General features: G+C 39.7%; 1 protein-coding gene across 4 annotated transcripts in view; it reads right to left on the bottom strand.

Moving 5' to 3' along the window:
- Positions 1-22,111, bottom strand: part of UVRAG (UV radiation resistance associated) — a 309,399-nt gene that overhangs the window by 7,177 nt on the left and 280,111 nt on the right. For all 4 annotated transcript variants that reach the window (XR_008663846.1, XR_008663847.1, XM_055320492.1 and 1 more), the window contains exon 14: positions 18,769-18,860. Coding sequence is in view for 2 of the 4 variants with exons in the window: in XM_055320492.1 (XP_055176467.1) it covers positions 18,769-18,860 (92 nt within the window). In the remaining 2 variants the exon portion in view is untranslated. The remainder of the gene's footprint in view (positions 1-18,768; positions 18,861-22,111) is intronic.

The following is a 22,111-nucleotide window of genomic DNA, read 5'->3' as shown; positions in this document are numbered from 1 at the left end:
AATAGCAGTGGTAGCTGTTAATCGTGGTTGCTGTCACTATTACCAGCTATCACGGGCTTTCGATTCTAAAAGAATCACCCTCATTTTACAGAGGGAGTAAGTAGGTAACTGAGGCTCAAAGGTGTTAAAGTCTGGGATCGTGGAACACAGGTAATCAGGGGTAGAGGAAAGACCAGAAGCTAGTTCTCCTTCCTGCTATTCAGAATGCTGTTCAGAATGGGGTCAAACAGAACTCTCCCCATCTCCACTTCTGCACAGCAGGGAACTAGCTGCAAGAAGGGGATAAAGAACTGCGGCAAGCCTAAAAGAGTTCTGGAGGAAAAGCACTAAATCAATCAAAAGTGAAACATCCCCCCAGTTTCTTCCTTGAAGACATGGAGTGGGGAAGGCTTTGAATGAAGTAGAAATGCTCGACTGCCTCTACTGACATGATCTACCAAATGCTCAGGGACTATAAGAACTTCCCAGGATCCTTGGAGGTACATTCCAGTTGTCCCCAAGCCCCTGATGTATCATTTTTCTGCAGGAATCTAGCTTCAGGGAGAAAGAATTTTTGTAAAAGGGGGAATTTCTGTTGTCCCAACCTAAATGCAGAGGACCCTGCCCAGCCTTTTATGACCATTACATGTATGAAACTAACCTGGGAGACAGCAGAACCCAGTTCATCCCCCTCCCACACTGTTCTTGCCTCTGTCCCTTTCCCCTCCCCCTCTTCTTTCTCTTAGTTTTACTGCCTAAAGCAATAGCCTCCTTTAAACAGAAGAAGGACTGGGAGAGAGAAGACAAGGTAAGAAAGCACTGATCCAACATGTGTTTCCATTTCGTGTCTCCCTACATAATACTGCAGACCTGGGCAGGGAGCTCTGCCAGTGAGAAGCGGGGAAGCTGCTGAAGCGCTGCACAGCTCTGAACCAGTGATTCCTCATCTGCAAAATGTGACTGTCCACCTGACAGTGGTTCCAGGAGGATTAAAATTCTTAGTAGGATGAGTAGGTACTCCACAGATGGTTATTAATGATAAAGCAACAGCAGCTAACACTAATGAAGTGTGGTCAAGTAAGTACTCTGTTGATAGCTTTATACGTGGTCTCATTTCATCCTCACATCTCTCTGAAATATTACAAACATCATCCTCCTTTTACAGATGAAGAAACTGAGGCACAGAGGTTAGGTCACTTGCCCGAGGTCAAAAGCAACTCCTGGTGATTGAACAAATGCAATCTGACTAAATAAATGTTAGTTTTGTTCTCTATCCCAGGCCCCAGGGCTTGCCACCAAAACACCGACATCAGATCATACTTCTATTTGAGGGAGGCGTGAGACACAGAAGAATAATTTTTAGGCTAAGTGGCTTAGGGTCTTTTCTCTCTTTTTCTTTTCTTGCCTATATTATCAACTTTGGGTAGCATTTTTGACTTTGTAGGAACTGTTATTCTGTTATAAGAATGCTGAGGGATTCCAAGCATCAATTATGAAAACAGGAATTCATTTTGCCACAAAATGATATAAATATGGAGACTCAGGGGAAAGTGAAGTAAAGGAAAAATGTAAAGATTTACCACATCGAGAGAGTTCTTGAAGGCAGGGTGAATGCTTAGCCATTTGAAACGATTTTCTTCCCTATTTTCTTTCAGATTCACTTGTGCTTGCTTTATCTGTCTACGACCAGGTCTCACTCTGTAAGGTACTGGGAAAGAGTACAATTCACAGTCTCAAATATGTGTCTTTCCCTCCTACAAAATGTTTCCTCTGAGGAACATTACTAGATCACAGCTGGTCAAAATGCTAAATCTTGATTGTCTGGATCCTAGCCAAAGTCTACAGCTACAACTTGGTGGAATAAGAATACTAAAAAGAAAAAAAAACCCCACTTTTAAACAACATTCGATCTTCTTTCTCCCCCTGCAGCAAGCTATGACCTCACGGCAGTGAGGCCTCTCCATGGAGGTGTTTAAGTTGGTTTACGGCCATTAGAAATGTTTGAAGCTCTAGGTACTACTCTGCGCCAATAGCATGTCAACTGTGCTAAAAAGCAATAATAGCTTCTCACCTTCTTAAAGATTACTGCTTAAATAATGCAGAGCAACGACAGGGCTGCACAGAGTGCCAAAAGCAGGTTGCCAAGGCGAAGCTGAGGTAGAATTACGTCTTTTGGCAGCTACGAAATTATGACATAAAGTTAGTTTTTTTTAAAAAAAACAACCTCTATAAATTAGACTACTATCCTTTTTCAAAATCAAGCAAAAGCTGGGATTTATCTTTCTCCTCACTCTCTCAGATCAAGTAGAAGCACAGAGACTCCTTTTGGGAAAGCCAAATTTAACAGCTAGATCTTATCTCTTAGGAGGTGGCTGGCGGTTAACAGTTTTAAGCATGCAATCTCCTGACCACAGGCAAGCCATCTAAAGACCTCTCCCCATTACCAGATAAGTGAAAGTGCTTAATCTTTGCTCTGGATGTTAACAAAAACAAGAAACAAAATAAAAATAGAAACAACCTTGGGCCAAAAGCATAGGCTGAAATCTGTGCCAATGGTCACCTTTCCCCTGGGCTCAGCTTGGAAGGTTTCCTGCCAAAGTCTGACTTAATAAAAACAGAAAGTTTAAAAAGGTATAACTGAACAAGGAACCCTTTACATTTTATTTAAACCAAGGACTGATGGAAAGATGAATTTGTGAAAGAGAAAGTTCCATACGCAAAGGGTAAAACAGGCAAGCTGAAGAAATCCATTTCCCCAGGCTATGCAAGAGCCTGGCCATCAGGCCTCCATGGCCCTGGACAGCAGGGCCTAGCTTGAGAAAGACCAGTGAAAAGAAGGTAAGGGAGTGCCCAAAGTCAGGAGTCCATCTGGTGGTGAGCTCTGGGTTAGTCTCAAGGCTGAGCTCCCTGGGATCAGGGAATAGGGAAACAGAGAGGAATCCCAGGAGGAGCCAAGTCAACCACTTCACCCATCAGCTTCCATTGGAAGAAATCATCATACAAATTGATGTATTAAAACCACAGGCAACAAACATTATGAGGACCATAAAATGGTCCATAGAAACAGAAAGAGATGCCAGAGATGATACCAGGGGACCCCTTGGAGTGTCTGGACAACACTTGAGACATAGGAGTAATAAAGTATTTATGCTGAGAATTAGAGGGGAAAAAAAAAGTAGCTCTACCTTTGCCAGAGACACCAGAGAACAGTAATCTCACAGAGCCTAGCTTCAGGGAGACTTCGACAGGTAGACTAAAAACCTTGGTCAGAGAATGCTTTCTGAATTTCAAAAGTAGACTTGCAGAGAGAGCTAAAGGAAGTTTTAGGCTACAGAAGCCAATGACAGACTCTGTGAAATGAAGTCTTTGAAAGATACTGCTAAAGCTGAACTACTGCCACTTTTCTAATAAGCTCTGACATGAGCTGAACCATGGGGCTTTAGTTGTTTTTTTAAAAGAAAAACGAATAGCTCTGCCACCATTTCCCAAGATGCTGGAGGCCTTCAGAAGAAGTGTCTGAATTATACTTAGCTGCTGTCTAATCATCACGTAGTGACGGACTGGGGGGCCCCAGGGGTAATTTCTGGGGAACCTTCTCTTTGGTAGTCCTTTTAGTCCTACTAAAAAGGTGCAATATGAAACTCCAGGCATATGGACAAATGATTTGCTCCCTGATTCAAATATATATTGTCTATTCTGCACTAAAAACTGCGGACACAATAATGATAGAAAATAATGCCACCAGGGGACCCCCCCTAGGAGTGTCTGGACAATATCTGAGACATGGGAGTGAGCTCCCATCAAGGGGAGAGTAGCACAGTAAAAGATAAAGCTAGAGAGGAAAACAATGTCTAGATCATGCAGAAGTCCACAAACCATGTTTAGAATTTTTTCTCTTTAAACCGTTAAAGCGTTTTAGGCTTTAGTGGTGTGTGTGTGGGGGCAAAGGTGGTGGAAAGAGAGATCTATTAACTGATTGATTGCTCTGTATTTTGGAAAGTGTCCTCTGGCTGAAGCTGGAGAATAGACTGGAGGGGGCCCAGAGTGGGTACTGGGGACCACAGGGTGTGCAGCAGTATACGTGAGAGATGATGGAGGCCTGGACCAGAATGGAAATATATCAATATAGATAAGTAGACCTATTAGGGGAAATCAGCAGGGTTTGCTAAGGTTAGATATGGGGATGAGAGGGAAAGTGAGGAACCAATGATTATGAAAGGCTTTCTGGCCACAGTGAGAGAATGGATGGAAATTCCATTTGCTGTAAACAGAGCACTGGAAGACCACAAGGCTTATGGTGGTTAGGATGGAGGGCAGGAAGGAAAAAACACAGATACACAGAATGTGTTGTGAAAACATTCAGGAGGCAGTCTGAAGAGAGGTCTAACATCTGAAAAGAGATCTGGGCTTGTGCTTCATTTCAATGTGGGTGATAATCAAAATGATGGTTGTAGATAAGATCACCATGGACTGGAGCATAAAACAAGAGAGAAGTGGGCCTAGGATTGAATCTTCAGGTGCTCCAGGTTTTTATGATGATGAGAAGGAAGAGCTTATAAATGAAATTTTTATGACGATAAGGAGGAAGAGCTTATAAATGAGGTAAGAAGGAGTGGTCAGAGAGGAAAGAAGAAAACTAGGAGAGGGTTATAATGATATAACTGAATCACAAGATGCTAAATTAATCTCTTGTATAAAACATTTTATTCTTAACATACTTATGAGAGGGGCTGTACCAAGTAATAGAGTGTGGGGGGGGCCCTAAAAACTATTTGGCCTGGGTCCCAGTCTTAGCTCCTCTATTTGATGGCTGTGTCGCCCTTAAGTTATTTTAATCTCTCTGTACCTCAGTTTCCTCATCTGTAGGATAAGGGAGGATACTGGGTCCTAATTCACATGGCTGTTGTGAGGACTAAATGAGCCAACTAAGTAATATATTCAAAATGCTTTTGGAAGAGTCCTTGGTTTGCAATAACAGTTCTTCGACATTAGCTATAATGATGTTACTTATTATATATTGCTCTTTACTAACAGAAGAATTTTTAAAGAAGCATCATATAAAATATCTTTAATGTTAAACTCCAAACTTAAAACACAGGGAATTGTATCTAAATTGATTTTTTTCTATGATTTTATTTATTTATTCATGAGAGACGCAGAGAGAGGCAGAGACAGGCAGAAAGAGAAGCAGGCTCTCTGAGGGGAGCCTGATGCGGGACTCAATCCCAGGACCCCAGGATCTGCCCCAAAGCAGATGCTCAACCTCTGAGCCACCCAGGCATCCCTCTAAATTGATTTTAAACTCAAAAGTCATACTGAAGTAGTCAGTGGTCATTTTTAATGCTGCAAACCCTTGTCTGCTTTTGATGGGCACAGACCATAGCTCTACAGGCATCTTGAAACTTAATACAGTGCTTTAGATCTAGAAGGATGCTTATCTGTTGATATTTGGCACATGCTAAAGAGTCCCTCCTTAAAAAAATACTGACTTCTCAGCACAGGATATATAAGTGGCTTTTCTGTAAATTCTTCCCCTCTATTTATTTATATATGCGCATCTTCCAAAACCCAATTCAAGTCCAACCTCCTTCGTTAAGCCTTCTTTAATCATGTCAATTTATTATTTTTATTTTTTTTTAGATTTTATTTATTTATTCATGAGAGACACAGGGAGAGAGAGAGAGAGAGGCAGAAACATAGGCAGAGGGAGAAGCAGGCTCCATGCAGGAAGAGACTCGATCCCCTGACTCCAGGATCACGCCCTGAGCCAAAGGCAGACACTCAACCACTGAGCCACCCAGGCGTCCCTAATCATGTCAATTTAGAGTGATCTCTTTGAATAGCTACAGTACTTATAATTATCCCATCCAACTGATATTTAGTACAATCATTTGTGTTTCAATACATATTTCACAGTAGACATTACTGACATTTACATTCACTGCCTGGCAGTCTGCTAGGCTTTGGTGGAAATAAAGAAGTATATAAAATAAGGTTTCTATCAGTAAGGAGTTCCCACTGTAGTAGAGACGATGGAGAGAGTTAACCAACAACCAGAACACCATGGTGCTTCGTGTACAATATACACTTTGTAAACTGTAATGGAGGAGGGAGCCAGTAATCATCTGGAGGACTCATCACAGGAGGCTATATTCAATTGGTGCCGTGAAGGATAACAGGCTGTGTGTCTATATAGTGGGGAAGAATAAGAAATGAAGGAAGGAGAGTTAAAGCAGAATAAAATACAGTATGTGTACAGTCCAACTGTGGAGTCAAGTCTTGTAAACACTGTAAGGGGGGGACCCAGTCTTGTATTTCTTGAAATCTACACCCCCACTTTCCAATCTAATGTAGTAAAGAGTATTAAGCGAATTTATTTTATGAATAATTGGACTTAATTAGTTGTATTCAAAAGGAATAATTTATGTTTTTTTTCTTTTGACAATATGTTGAGAAACATTCTATTAATGTAAAAAAAAAGGTAAAATTTTAGAAGAACACTAACGGGTTACTTATGAAAAACAAAACTGAAGATAATTATAGTAAATCTAAATGAGAGTATTATGCAGCCATTAAAATGATACTAAAAAGTTTCAAATTTATAAAAGGCTTTAAGGTGTAATATACAAAAAAGCAGTATATACAACTGTATGGACTATGCTGTCTAACACTGTAGCCGCGGGCCAATGGTTACCAAGTACCTTCAATGTAGCTAGATGGATTTGAGATGTGCTGTGCTAAAATATATACTGGATTTAGTTAGAAGGCTCAGTATGAAAAAAGGAATGTAAAATATCTTATTAATAATTTAAAAAACACTGATTACACGATGAGTCATAACTGGATTTTATTGGAATTAAATAAAATATTAAAATCAATTTGCCTATTCCTTTTTACCTTTTTATAATATGGCTGCCAGAAAATTGAAATTTACATATGTGGCTCAGACTATATTTCTATTGGACAGTGATGGTATAGATGACAGGATCTCAGCTATATAAAAGACACATAGAAAACTGATAAACTTAATGGTTTTTGTTCCTGGATTGTGGGGTTATTGTTCCCCCTTCGCCTGTATGGTAAACATCTTCCAAGTCTGATTCACTGAGCACATATTATTTTATCATCAGAAGGAATTAATAGGAATAAACAAGACACATAAAAAACAAAGAGAAAAAGATTCCAATTTGGTTCAAAGACTTGGTTGCTGGAGGTTGAGGAAAGAAGCCCAGGGATACCCAAAAGACTTTCTGTCACTGATGGAGGGTTAGCACACAAAGGATGTTGGCCAGCTGTTCTCCATCCTGCCTGGAGACAGAAAAAAGCGGAAATGGGTGGTAACCGCAGGAGGGGGCCTGTAAGTTAAATATAGGGAAGAATTTCCTGAAGCGAGGGTGTTTAAACTCTGGAATGAGTTATGGAAGAAGCCTGGTCCCCCAAGGTCTTTTAAAATACTACAGATACCCATATGCCTTGTGTGTTCCTGTCTAGAGGCAGTGAGATGACTTGTCAAGGTTCCTTCTAAAATAGCTATCTCAGAGTAAATAACTCCAATAAAACTTTCTTTTTCATTTATTTTTGACCACGCTTCACTTTTCACATTAAGGATGCCAGCCTGAGAGAAGTACTTGGAAAGGCAAGCCCATTAGATGCAGCTACCTTAAGTGGTACACTTGAGACTTCAAAGACATTGTCATTTGATCTATTTAAAATTTAAAAACTAACGTAAAGCATGTTTTTTAAGCCCCTCAGGGTCACCTGCCAGAAACTAGTTTTGAATTCAGTAGAGGTATGATGGAGGGAAGGAAAGATGACACATTTGCTTTTAAAGAGGATTTTAAAAAACAATGCTGGATACTGCCTCATTTTCAAAGGTGAATAGTTTGGCTTAAAAGCTAAGCTATTAGATTGTTCCCCTCAGATAGATAGATAGATAGATAGATAGATAGATTTATTTATTTATTTATTTATTTATTTATTTATTTATTTATTTATTTATTATTTTAGTCACAGAGAGAGAGGCAGAGACACAGACCGAGGGAGAAGCAGGCTCCATGCACCGGGAGCCCGATGTGGGATTTGATCCCGGGTCTCCAGGATCACGCCCTGGGCAAGCGCCAAACCGCTACGCCACCCAGGGATCCTCAGATTGTTCCCCTTAGATTTTAAAGAAAGTAGACTGGCTAACTTGCTCTTGATTTTCATGATCTTCCATTTACTTAAAAAAAGTACTTTCTTAAAATGTGCCTAAGTTCGTTTGTTCGTTCTTTCTTTTTCTTTCCTTCCTTCCTTCTTTCTTTCAAAAGGTGTGCCCCTTGGTCCTCTCGATTTATGAAAAGGAATGGAAGACTAGATAAAAATAAGTTAGCAGAAACACCATCTAGAGATTTATACTACTTAAGTGAGATGATCATATGTAAAGCCACTAGTTGTTCCTTCCTAAATCACATCATTAAGTGCTGAAATCAATGTAGTCTCTATAAAAAAGGTACACCTAAAATGTCAAATAACTCAGACCAAGGTTGACCTCCATCAGTTAACAGACTGTCCACTGAAGCTGAGTCTCAGGCGGCAGGCCCCACATGACAGCAAGAATGCACAATGCATAGGAAATTTTTTGCAAGTCATGTCCTTCAAAATATTAATTTGTCTTATCTACTCATTCAGATTATAAGCTAAACAACTGTCATCTAAGCAAAGCAGGAATTAACTTACACTTTTGAATCTTTTTTTGTCTCTTAAATAGTGCTATATGCAGAGGAGACAGTTAATGAATTGTTAAAAGCATAAATCCTACTTAATAATACTTTGCATAGTCCTTTTTAGTTTATAAATCGCTTAGACATGATCTCATTTGCTCCATACAACTATGCTTGGGAAATAAGGCTGGTGCTATTAACTCCATCTAAGAAAGTAATACTCAAGAACAATTCATGAAAATTAAGTGACAGAGCTGAGTTGGAGCCTACATTTTTTGATTCCCAAATCTAGTGTTCTTCTCCTCTATCACACTGCCTTGCATGAAGCTGCTAGTTTAAGTTGCACAGTCGAGAAAAAATTAAACTTTGAATAAAAAATTCCATGTATAAAGCCGGACAGATGGTTTTGAAATCCCACTTTTATCATGTCTTATTCTGAAAATATCACATGAAATTGGAGGAAGGCAAACACAGGGGACAAACATGTTTTAGGCCAACCCGTGCTTACTTCAGGAATGGAGTCGAAACATATAATCATTTTTGTTTCTTTTAGTCTTAGAGTTCCCAGATTCTTCACAAGGTTTTATGACTCCGAGTTTCCTACCTCTCTGAGTATAGGGGGTAGGATAAGCTTCAAATAATATTTTTACCAGAACTGCTGCCTTGATATTGTAGCAGTGTATTTTTCTAGTACTCTGGAACTGACTTTGGTGGATTTCCCTGTGGAAAGTAAGAAGTGTTAGAAATTATGCGGCACAAGAGCTAGGAGATCTGGGGAAGGGAAGAGAAGGAGAAGGATGACCACTAACTAAGAAGAGGCAGCATCATGTGATAAAACAAGAGCCAGATATCTGGGTTACTGGCCCCACCTCCATCACTTAGGAGCATCTGACCTTGGCAAATCACTTCACATTTCTTTTTTTTTCTTAAGATTTATTTATCTGTTTGAGAGAGAGAGAGCAGAGGGAGGGAGACTGAATGCTCAAGCATGCCCCCTGCCCCCTACTGCCCAGAGCACAGAGCTCACAGTGGGACTTCATATTACATTACAACCCTGAGATCATGATCTGATTATGACCTGAGCCAAAATCAAGAGGTGGCTGCTTAACTGACTGAGCCACCCAGGCACCCCTCTCATTTCTTCACATGTGTTCACGGTCACAAAGACTTCACATTTCTAAGTCTCAGTTCTTTGATCTGATCTGAAATGGTAATCATCAGCCTTTCCCTCCACAGGGTTGTTGCAAAGTTAAATAAAAACAGAACATTTTATAAGCAAGAGACTTATTATTCATAACTTCTAACTCCACGTGAGAGGTACCTAAGAAGATAGGTACCAAAAAAAAGTAGGTAGGCAAACACATTTGTAGGGTACTTAACTCTCTGACTCCAGAAGGGTGTTATAAAGGACCTGGGGAAAGCAAGAAGGAGATGACTATTTTGTATCATTAACATATAAGACAGCATGAGCCACTATTAAAAATTGTGACCAAGAACCATATTTTATACCTATTTGTAGATTTTTAAAAGATTTTCTTTCTTTCTTTTCTTTCTTTCTTTCTTTTCTTTTTTTTTTTAATATTTATTTATTTATTTATTTATTTATTTATTTATTTATTTATTTATTTATTTATTTATTTATTTATTTATGATAGTCACAGAGAGAGAGAGAGAGAGGCAGAGACACAGGCAGAGGGAGAAGCAGGCTCCATGCACCGGGAGCCCGACGTGGGATTCGATCCCGGATCTCCAGGATCGCGCCCTGGGCCAAAGGCAGGCGCCAAACCGCTGCGCCACCCAGGGATCCCCTCTTTCTTTCTTTCTTTCTTTCTTTCTTTCTTTCTTTCTTTCTTTCTTTCTTCTTTCTTTCTTTCAGATTTATTTATTTATGATAGACACAGAGAAAGAGAGGGAAAGAGAGAGGCAGAGACATAGGCAGAGGGAGAAGCAGGTTCCCTATGAGGAGCCTGATGCAGGACTCGATCCCAGGACCCCGGGATCACAACCTGAGGCCAAAGGCAGATGCTTAACCACTGAGCCACCAGTTGCCCCACTTTTTGTAGATTTTACAGGAAAAACAAAACACCTGTAACAAAGAATGGATTAACATTTGAAATAGATAATAGAGGTAAGAACTATGATTCCCTTACCCATCACCTATTTATAATGACAGCTACCACTTAGTGACTAGTGCTTTGTACCAGGCAGTATGCTAGATGTTTACATCCTCATAGCAACTCTATCAGGTAGGCACTACTGATTCCATTTTATAGATAAATTTAAGCTGACAGCTTAAACTTGCTTGAAGTTTCAGAGACAGTAAGTGGTGGAGTTGGCATTCAAAGCCACCGTCTTCCCAGGCTCAGTATGACTCGGCAACTGTTTCCTTAACCTGCTCAGTCCTATTTCCCAATCTTCACAGGCCCAAATCATCCTTGCACTCCAGGTCCACTCAAATGCTGTCTCTTTAGTGAAGGCTTGTCCCAGGTCTCACTACAGCATCCCGCACTGCCCAGGAAGTCAATGATTTCCTCTGAATGTTCCAAAGAACATTCTTAGAATACTTCATACTTCCTATTTTCTATTACATATTGTTTGTTCCTATTTCATTTCCTCAATTGACTATACCCCTCTTGAATCTAAGTTCAAGGAGTATATTCCATGGATAGAACAAGATGGATGGCTAACTCATTCACTTACATAATTTCAGGTTCCCTGATGCCAAGCTGGGACCGCAGGATGAGTAAGACAGTCCTCAGCTGCTCCAGAGCTTAGTGACTAAGACTTGGTGGTAGAAGTGACCCTATGCTACCACGGGACCATATATGTATCTCAGTATCTGCCACTGTGTCTGTTAAGACAGTGAACGAATGAGGTAGGGTGCGTCTTAAAGTGAGAGGGAAACATTTGGATAGGGCAGAAGCAAAGGCAGGCTATTCTGGGTAGTGGGAACTTGTCTGAGTAAAGAACTGAGGTCAGAAATGAGTGTGGCATGTGGCGGGGGTGGGGGTTGGGGTGTTAGCGGAGAAGGGGTGAGAAAGCAGTGGAGAGACAGTTGAGGCACTATCCCAGGACCTGAATGCTGAGGCCCCATCACACAGCCCGTTCACAACAATCACAGCGACTCAGTTTTAAAATTATCATCTTACTGGCAGGCATCAAGTAGCAGCTTGCATGTACATTCTTCCCTGACCATAATTCAGCACTAGCATCAGCTGTGCATGTGCATGTCAATTTAAATCTTGGACTTTGTAGTTAGTAGTAAAAGAAAAATGGGATGTTTAAATGACATGCTGGTGGCTTTTAACCAAACTACTCAAGAGTATAACTTTTTTTTTTTTCTAAGAGTATAACTTCTGAGTTGAAATTCTGCTTTCAAAAATTGTGTTGTTTGGCAGTTTCAATGGGGTTAGTGATCCTAGGATGAGAAAATGGGGACTTCTTCTGGAAAGAGCTCTCATAAAGAACTGAGGACTGACTGTGCCCCATGTAAGTGTGTTCAAGAGGAAAAAGGGTTAATTTTAGGATTAATCAGGTAGATGCTTTTGATATCACATCAGAATCCTGTAATGTGAAAGAAAAAAATTCATGCCATTAAAGAAATTTTAATCATGCTATCTGTTCTGTAAGAAACAACACAAAACAAACAAGCTGTTTTTGACCTTTGAGCTTACCGTAAGGAGGAATTCAGTGACTGCACTGATCCTCAGCCAGTTTGAAATCCTGGACACCAAAAGAACATACAGCAAATCTGCTTCCACAGGGACCAATCTGTGAATGGTAACAACCACACAGAAAATGGAAGTGTTTTCTTTTACAAAAGATGTAAGAGGCTCCCTCAGGAGTGTGAGTTTTTTTACCCTCTGCCCTAAGGAGCATAGTCTTGGGAGGTAACTCTTTAGTCCACAGTTACTCTCATAAAGTCTCAGATTTCCTGAGAGGCTAAAAGTGCTTGTTCCAGCTTTGTATACATTTGTAACTTCAAGCCTAGCTTCCTGCAGTGGTTTGGACTTGGAATCATTATGCAGCACTCATTTTGTGGGGCTTTGCATTTATTTACCTGTAGCCCATTATTCATTAGAGCACCATAAAGTCATACCTGCTACTCATTCTGTGTTAATGTGCTTGGCACAGCTGGCACAGAAGGGCACTACATAAATGTGTGCGTTTAGGGCTTAATGGGTTTACTACATCAGTGCCAGGAGACCTAGATTCTGGCGTTATTGCTATAGGTTCATGGGTCAACCATGCTTGGAAAGTCATTTATTTTCTCTGTACCTCAGAAGTGAGAGTTGCTGGAAACTGCAGTGTTTTAGGAGAGAAAAGGCAGGCAGGCAGGCTGCAATGTGGAAGCATTTCTATGTAAGCATTTTGGGTAAAATGTCTAAAGAGATCTCAGGAGAAAGGACTCAAACCTCTTAAAATTCCAGTAATTTGTTGCAGTTTTTTCATTATAGTATTTACATTTTTTTCTAATTTTGTATTTGTAGTATTGCATTAAATTTCTTGAGAAAGGGTCCCAAATTACATAAGCTCTAAGTACCACATTCTCTCTGTTCTTAACATGAATGTGCACTCTAGCCAAGGTGGTCTGTCCTCTGCCAATAAAGCTCCTGTGCCTTTTCTAAAGCTGTTCCTTCCAGATGAGGGGATAGGTAAGGATGGCGGTAAGAGAGAAGGAAGAGGAGGAGCACATCGTAGACAGAGGAACAGTGAGTTAGGAAAGAACTTGGTCACATAACTAAGAGGAGGCCAGGACAGCGACCATCCATGAGAGGAGGGAGAGCGGTATCAGAGGAGGCGGGGGGCAGGTAAACCATGGAAAAGAGTGTGAATTTTATTCTGGCCACTGAATCACTGGCAGTGATTAAGATATAGCTAAAATGTAAAAAGACCACCCTGGCTACTGTGGGGAATAAATAGTGGTGAGACAAGAGTGAGATGAGGGAGACACACCAGACTAGTGCAGCATAGGTTAAGAGAAGTTGGTGCCCTGGCCTGGAGTGATCATAGTAGACATGGGGGGCAGTGATTGGATTTGACATGTCCACTTTGCAGGGAGAGATGACAGGGTTTGCTGATGAATCAGACTGGATCTGGTAGGAGGGGAGAAGAGAAGGGCATCAAAGATCATGCCCTGTGTGAGCATTTGCTGACAGGAAGAAGATAGTGGAAGGACAGTTGCGGATATGTTCATGCTGGGGTGCCTGTGATACTCCATGGGGAGGCATGAAGGAGATCTCAGACTCTGCAGAGTTGGCAAGAGAGATTTACCCTGAAAGTGCAACTTTGGGGGTCATAAGTATAGGGATGGTTTTCAAAGCTGAGGGAATGGATGAGATCACATGAGAAGTGGGTAGAGAGAGAAAAAGAGAGAGGACCTAAGATGAGGCCATGGGGAACTCCATATTTAATGATTAAGTAAAGGAGAAAGAACATGAAAAACAGAGAAAGAACTGCTGAAGGGAGGAAAAACAGGGTACAGTGGTATTAAGGAAGCCAAGAGAGATGTTTCAAGCAAGGCCAAATGCCCGATGTGGAGCAGGATAGGATAAAGACAGAAAAGTGACCTTTAGGTTTTGTAACCTAGAGTTCCATAGGCATCCACCTAGATAAAAGGAATTTCAGTCTACTGACAGAACTGGAAATCAGACTGAAGTGAGTTAATGAGGAACTGGAAAAATAGAACATAAAGAGACCTATAATCATTAAATCAGTAGTTAAAAATCTGTACTTTCCTCCCTCAACAAATAAAAAACAAACCAGGTTTTTGCTAAGTTCTATCAGACCTTAACTACATAGATCATTTTTTACTTTATACATACTATAAACTACTCCAGAGAATACAAAAGAAGGGAAAGATCTCTATTTATTTTATAAGGCTATTAAAACCTTGCTACCAAAATCAGACAAGGATTACTATATGAGAAAGAAAAATTCAAGGCTAGCCTCATCTTGGTTCACAGAGGTAGATACTCTAAAACTTAGCAAACTGAATATAATAATATGGGAAAAATAATTAATACATCATGACCAAATAGAGTACATCCCAGGAAGATGGTTTAACATTAGAAAATGTATTAATACTTATTAACATATTAATATAGTAAAGGAGAACAATTATTATCTCAATAGATTCAGAATAAGCACCTGATAAAATTCAAAATATACAAACTCAGTGCATGTGTATATATACACACAGAGGAATATTACTTAGCCACAAAAAGAATGAAATCTTGCCATTTGCAATGTGGATGGAACTAGAGGGTATAATGCTAAGTGAAATAAGTCAATCAGAGAAAGACAAATATCATATGATCTTACTCATATATGGAATTGAAGAAACAAAACAAATGAACAAAAGAACAGACAGACAAACCAAGAAACACTCTTCACTATAAAGAACAAACAGATGGTTACCAGAGGGAAGGTGTGTGAGGGGATGGGTGAAATAGGTGAAGGGGATTAAGAGTATACTTATCAGGATGAGGACTGAGTAATGTACAGAATTGTTGAGTCACTATATTGTACACCTGAAACTAAATGTTAAACTGGAATTAGGGGATCCCTGGGTGGCGCAGCGGTTTGGCGCCTGCCTTTGGCCCAGGACGCGATCCTGGAGACCCGGGATCGAATCCCACATCGGGCTCCCGGTGCATGGAGCCTGCTTCTCCCTCTGCCTGTGTCTCTGCCTCTCTCTCTCTCTCTGTGTGACTATCATAAATAAAATAAAAATTAAAAAAAAAATAAACTGGAATTAAAATTAAAAACTTAACAACAAAAAAAAAGGAAAACCCAACCCCCTCCCTAATACACATATTCATGATTAAAAAATAACAGTGTGCTGGGAATAGAGAGGAATTTCCTTTTGCTAATAAAGAATATCTATCCAAACTTGCAATAAATATAATATTTAATGGTGAAAAGTCAGAAGCAGTCTCTTTAAAGTCAGGAACAAGACAAAGCTATTCACTATCGCTGCTCCTCTTCTACAATAAAATATGAAAAGAAAAAGTAATAAAAGTAAAAATAGAAATGAAGAAACAATGCCATCATTCACTAAAATAATGATTGTATACACAGAAAATCTAAGGGAATATAAGATAAACTGTAATCAACATTAGCAAGGTTGCTGTATACATTCTCAAAATATAGGGTAGCCCCGGTGGAGCAGTGGTTTAGCACCATCTGAAGCTCAAGGCGTGATCCTGAAGACCCTGGATTGAGTCCCACGTCAGGCTCCCTGCATGCAGCCTGCTTCTCCCTCTGCCTGTGTCTCTGCCTCTCTCTCTGTGTGTCTCTATGAATAAATAAATAAAATCTTAAAAAAAAAAACATTCTCAAAATACAAACATCAGTGGTATTCCTGTATCCTAGCCACAAAAAAGCTGGATGCTATAATAAAAAAATTTATAACAGTAACCAAAATGGTAAGCTACCCAGGACTAATTATCTAATAAAAGATGCTTAAAACATTTATGAAGAAATTTTTAAAACTTCACTGAGGTATGTTTAAAAACAGAAGGAAAACATATAAAGAGATACCTAGGGGGCACCCGGGTGGTTCAGTTGGTTGAGCTGCCTTCAGCTCAGGTCATGATTCCAGGGTCCTGGGATCTAGTTCCACATCCTGCTCCCTCCTCTGTGGAGAGCTTGCTTCTCATCTCTGCCCCTCCCCCTGCTCATGCTCTCCTTTCTCTCAAAAAAAAAAATAAATAAATAAATAAAAAATAAAATAAATAAAATAAAATAAAATATAAAATAAAATAAAAAATATAAAATAAAATAAATAAAAAAAATAAAATCTTTACAAAAAAGAGATACCAAGTTCATAGTAACAAAGACTTGATATCATAAAACTGTCAAATCATACAAATACAATTCATAAGCCAAGGAAAGCCAAACAGTTTTGAAGAACCGTAAGTAGGAGCATCACTCCTAGTTATTATGAAAATTGGGATATCTTCCTTTTCCCTTGCTATGAAGGCACATGATCTAGCAGTAGCACTCCTGGCTTCTCTCCATCCTCACTCTTTCTTTGAAGACAAGGGCCTTTTCTGATGGCTGAACTTAGAAGGAAAAATAAAACCTGGGTATTCTTGGCTTAGCCCTGTCTGGTTTCCTGCAGGAGCCTCTGACTGCTTTCCACAGTCAAGGGCCTGCCTCTGGGAGAAAAGCCTAGGGGTCCCTAGTTTACCATGAGACCATGAGGGAAGTTTTAGTTTGATTGATGTCTTTGCGAGCCCTTTTTATCACAGATCCCAAACCACATTTTCCAGGAGGCTTTATCAGTAATGCAACTGACATTTTGATTTCTATTGCTCTGTCTCTTATATCTCCTCTCTTAAATGGCTCCAAATTTAGGGGGAGAAGGGATGCTATTTATTTGGCATCCTAAAACCTCAACATGACTTGCAGAAATTACATCTTATAATAGTTAAAACTTTGGTGTTAGCCCATAGACAGACAAATAAAGGAGCAGAATTGGGAGCCTGGAGATAGACCCAGATATAGAGGTAAACTTCGTACACGAAGAAGATGGCATTATCAAACAGTAGACAAAAACAGACCCTTCAATAAATAATGCTGGGACAATTTGCTGCCTGTACTGAGCAAGATCCATTTAGTGACTCCTCAGGTAGTACTGTGGGTTGCCTCTTTTTTAAAAAAAATTAGGTTATTTATCATTTGTGTTACAAAACCTTCCATGAATTTTAGATCTTGTTTCCAACTAGATCACAAATCCCTTGAAGGTAGAGCTAGAATCTTAGACTTCTTGTTAATCCTCCAGAGTGCCTATCACAGAACTTTACACACGCAGACAACACTAAGTAAACGTCTGCTGGCTCATTACTATTTTACCTTAAAACTCAATGTCTATCCCTCATGCCTGAGGGCATTCAGGTCCATATCCAGTACTAAGCTTTTCTAATTATTTTCATATTCTGAGTAGAATTCTTCAAACAATTGTGCATTTACTTAACAGGAGTCCTAGCTAAAATCAGACATCCAAAACTTGCATTTTGTGGATCACAGAGGACAAAAATAAAAAATGTCAAAGTAAAGGTCGTCAAAGATGTTACTTTCTCATTATTCTCAAGGCCTATTCTTATGGCACAGAAGAAAATGAAACCAATCTTGTGCCTTATTCCCCACAAAGTTTTTCTGTCTAACCTCGTATTTCATCCTCACCACAAAGTGGTGAGATGAGCAGGGCAGGGATTATAAATGAAGAAATTAAGTTTCAGAGAGGTTACACTTTAGCTTCACCTGGCAGGTTAGAGAAAGATGTGAGACGAGGAGCCAATGTTCTTCAGAAGAAAATATGCTGCTCCCAGCTATTTAGCTCTTAAGGCCTGATTTCCATTTACATGATTTTGTAAGTTATTCCCCATCATCCAAGAATTCAAACTTGAAGAATTACTAAATGGCTAGAGCCAACAGCTTTCCACTGAATTAAGTCAGGTGAACAAATCTAATGTCTTTAGACAGACCTTCCCTTGCCCCTTCTCTTTTTCAAAGAGTCAGCCTACCCTGACAAAGCATTTTTAAGCAGCAATTTGCCCTCATGATACAATGACATCAAGTATGTGTCTCTTGGTCTCAGACTAGTTCCTGCCGAGACGACGACTAGGTCGTTGTCTGCTTTCTTCCCTTAACTCCCATGGTCTCTGATCCTGATTTTATTTCTGTAGTTTATGTCCTTCACTTGTTCTTTGATGAGGTCCTAGTCGCTCCATGTCTCTCTTTTATGAATCACACTGGCTGTCCTCCAGTCTCTGCCTCAGAAATGCACTCAAGGATTCCTCACTCAGCCAACCTCCCAGTGTGCCAACAATATCCACCCAACCTCCCAGTGTGAAAACAGTATCTGCTTGAGCCCACTCCCCTCCTAAGGGTGCTTCACCCCACTTGGCCAGGCCAGGGTGTAGACCCACACATGTACAATGGCTGCCTTTCCTTTTCTTCAGGAATCTTAATAAAGAAGGAAACAAAGAAAACAGGTGAGGAGCAACGTGGAAGCCAGGAAAGTGTCTCTGGATGATTATCCACATTCCAGTTTCTGAGTGTCAGAGATAAAAGTACTCACCACCTGACCATTAGTCCATGTTCCATGAAGTTTTTCAGGTTAGGGAGGGTTTGCCTCAAGTCTGGAGTCCCTAGTCCATGTTGATATCTTAGCTGTGAAGATGGAAAAATACAATTAAAAGAAATTCTGGAAGATACTAGGCGACATTTTCCAAACATGATCCATTCATTCATTATTTTTTCTTCTTTTGAACTATAAAAGAGGAAATGAAAATGTATGAACCTAATATCATTGACTACACTTTTGAGATGATATTTAAAGGTAGCCTCTTAGCCTCTTGGGTGGCTCAGTTGGTTAAGGAGTTAAGTGTCTGCCTTTGGCTCAAGTCATGATCCCAAGGTCCCCCTGCTTGTGTGTGCGCGTACGCGCTCTAATAAATAAATAAAATCTTTAAAAAAACCCAAAGGTAGCCTGTCTCCTGAAGCTGGAAAAGACAAAGAATGGCCAACTATATTAGCATATTTCAAAGAGTTCTTAGGGTTTGCTAACATCAACTCCAGGGACATATACCATAAAACCAGTATTTTGTTTTATTTTTAAAAAAGATTTTAGTTATTTATTTGAGAACGTGATTATAAGGGGGAGGGAGGAGCAGAAGAAGAGAGAGAAGCAACTACCAGCAGAGCAGGGAGCCCAATACAGAGCTCGATCCCACAATCCTGGGATCATGACCTGAGCCGAAGGCAGATGCTTAACTGACTGAGCCACCCAGGCACCCCTCAGTATTTTGCTTTAGATACTGAACATCTGGCATGATGTATTCTGGACACATCCAGCCCATCTTTCACTGACCCTTCCCCTTTGTATAACCAAGGGTAAGTATCATGTTGTGTTCATCTCTAATCCCCAAGAGAGTCTGACAGTGCTAGCACTCAATTTTTAGTGCTTATTAAACAAATAAATAGCAAGCCACTTTTGAGGATGCTGTGCTCTGTTTTTCTCTTGGATTCCTAACTTTCCTTTTTGTTTACAACCAGTACACAGAGCTATAGAGCCCATTTGAAAACACTATGGGGGGATCCCTGGGTGGCTCAGTGGTTTTAGCACCTGCCTTCGGCCCAGGGCCTGATCCTGGAGTCCTGGGATCGAGTCCCACATCAGGCTCCCTCCCTGGAGTGTGCTTCTCCCTCTGCCTGTGCCTCTGGCTCTCTCTCTCTGTGTCTCTCATGAATAAATAAATAAAATCTTAAAAAAAAAAAAAAAAGAAAACACTATGGTCTGTGGATGGACCTGGTCTTAGTTTTAATTATTTCTGCTAGAGCTGATTTTCTAACATTAGGTCCTTCTAGTGTACCTTGGATAACTCACTAAATGGTTTTCATCTGTCTGCTCCACACCTTCTCTCACTCTGTCTCTGAATACCACTTGCTTCCTTTACTGGTTATGACAGAGATCTGAGGTAAATATATGTGCATATTCAAATACATGCTCTCTCTCACACACATATAACATCAAATACATAGTAAATACACAGTAGAGATTTTCATATGACATAATATATATGAAAAAAGTACTCTGTAAACTGTACTGGTGTACAACCATGAAGGATAATAACTCTTGAACTTTTACTTTTCCAGGACCTAACTTTAAAAGTGGCTAAGTCAAACTTCTAAATATTTTCCTCTCTTAAAAAATAAAACCACTATGAACAAAAAATACCAAAGTTTTCTTCTGCTTGTATCTAGTACTTAACTCATTTTTTTGTTTTGTTTTGTTTTTACTTAGTGTGAGTGACACTTAACAAAGAGAAGAGTTTACTCTTACTACTTTGAACTTTTAAAGGGAAACCCCCAAGCCTAATCAGATCTCTTGAATGGTCTGAATATACACATAAAGTAAGGAAGTAAGAAACACAGAATGTTAAAGCTGAAATGTATTTTGAGTATTATTTAAGCCAATCCTTTCCTTTTGCAGGTGGGGAAACTGAAGCCCAGAAAGGGGAAATAAATTCTCCAGGGCCCCATGTTTCAATAGCAAAGACATTATTAGCTAGAGCCTTATTCTCACAACCATGCTATTCCACCATCTACCCCAAAATCTGAGAGGAAAATTGGTTGAAATGCTTGAGAAGACAAAGGGAAAATATTCTTTTCTTTTTCCAAAGCTAGCCTGGTGACCTAAATCACCTCCTGAGATTTGCTGACCTTGAATTATAAGATCTACTCCATATTAAATGACATCATTTCTTACACTAATATAAAAGCATTTTTTCCATACATTGATAAAAGTAAAGTGGCTGATATCCCAATGTGACATTCCTGAATTCATTGTTTCAATAAAAAAGTGAAATTGTTTACACATGGCATGGAAATTTCACCTGTGATTCATACTGAAAAATATTAAATATCAAAAAACCCCCGAACCCATACTGAAATAACACTAAGCTATGTGTCCCTGAGCCAGTACACAGCCAATTGCCTGCCCCAAGCTCCACAATGGAAGGTGGGTGTTGAATTCTTTTCAGAGACCACAATGAAAATTTTTCTTCAAGTCTGATTTCAACCAAAAAAGGAAACTGTGGGAATGTCAAGCCTCTACCGAGGTCTTAACTCTTCATTTGCTATATAGCATTATCATTTTTATCACAGAATCATAAGATATTTTAACTTAAAGAGATCCTGCAGATCATCTTTCCAACATCTTTCCTTTCATAAATGAAGAAACGAAGGCTCAGTAAGGCAAGTGTCCTGGGATCCCTGGGTGGCGCAGCGGTTTAGCGCCTGCCTTTGGCCCAGGGCGCGATCCTGGAGACCCGGGATCGAATCCCACATCAGGCTCCCGGTGCATGGAGCCTGCTTCTCCCTCTGCCTATGTCTCTGCCTCTCTCTCTCTCTCTATCATAAATAAAAAAAAAAAAAAAAAAAAAAAGAATCTTAGGAAATATTATTAAAAAAAAAAAAAAAAGGCAAGTGTCCTGCCCAATGTCACAGAGTTGATGAGGAACAAAGCCAAGTCTAGAATTTTAAAAAAATTTTTATTTACTTTTTAAAATCCAAGAATAATTAACATATATATATATGCTGTATGATAAATATTGTATCAATATAATTAATACTGAGTCAATATTCATGATGTATAATGATTCAACAATTCTATGCATTACGCAGTGCTCATTGTAAGTATGCTCTTAATCTCCATCACTTATTTTAACCCCTCCTCCCTCCCTTCCGGTAACCACCAGTTTGTTTTCTGAATCTCAGAATGTTTTATTTTTATTTTTCAAAGATTATTTAATTATTTATTCATGACAGACACAGGGAGAAAGAGGCATAGACACAGGCAGAGGGAGAAGCAGGCTCCATGCAGGGAGCCCGACATGGGACTCAATCCCGGGTCTCCAGGA

This window comes from Nyctereutes procyonoides, unplaced genomic scaffold, assembly GCF_905146905.1.
Source record: "Nyctereutes procyonoides isolate TBG_1078 unplaced genomic scaffold, NYPRO_anot_genome, whole genome shotgun sequence".
Taxonomy (NCBI): Eukaryota; Metazoa; Chordata; class Mammalia; order Carnivora; family Canidae; genus Nyctereutes; species Nyctereutes procyonoides.
This window is presented reverse-complemented; position numbering and strand designations above follow the sequence as displayed.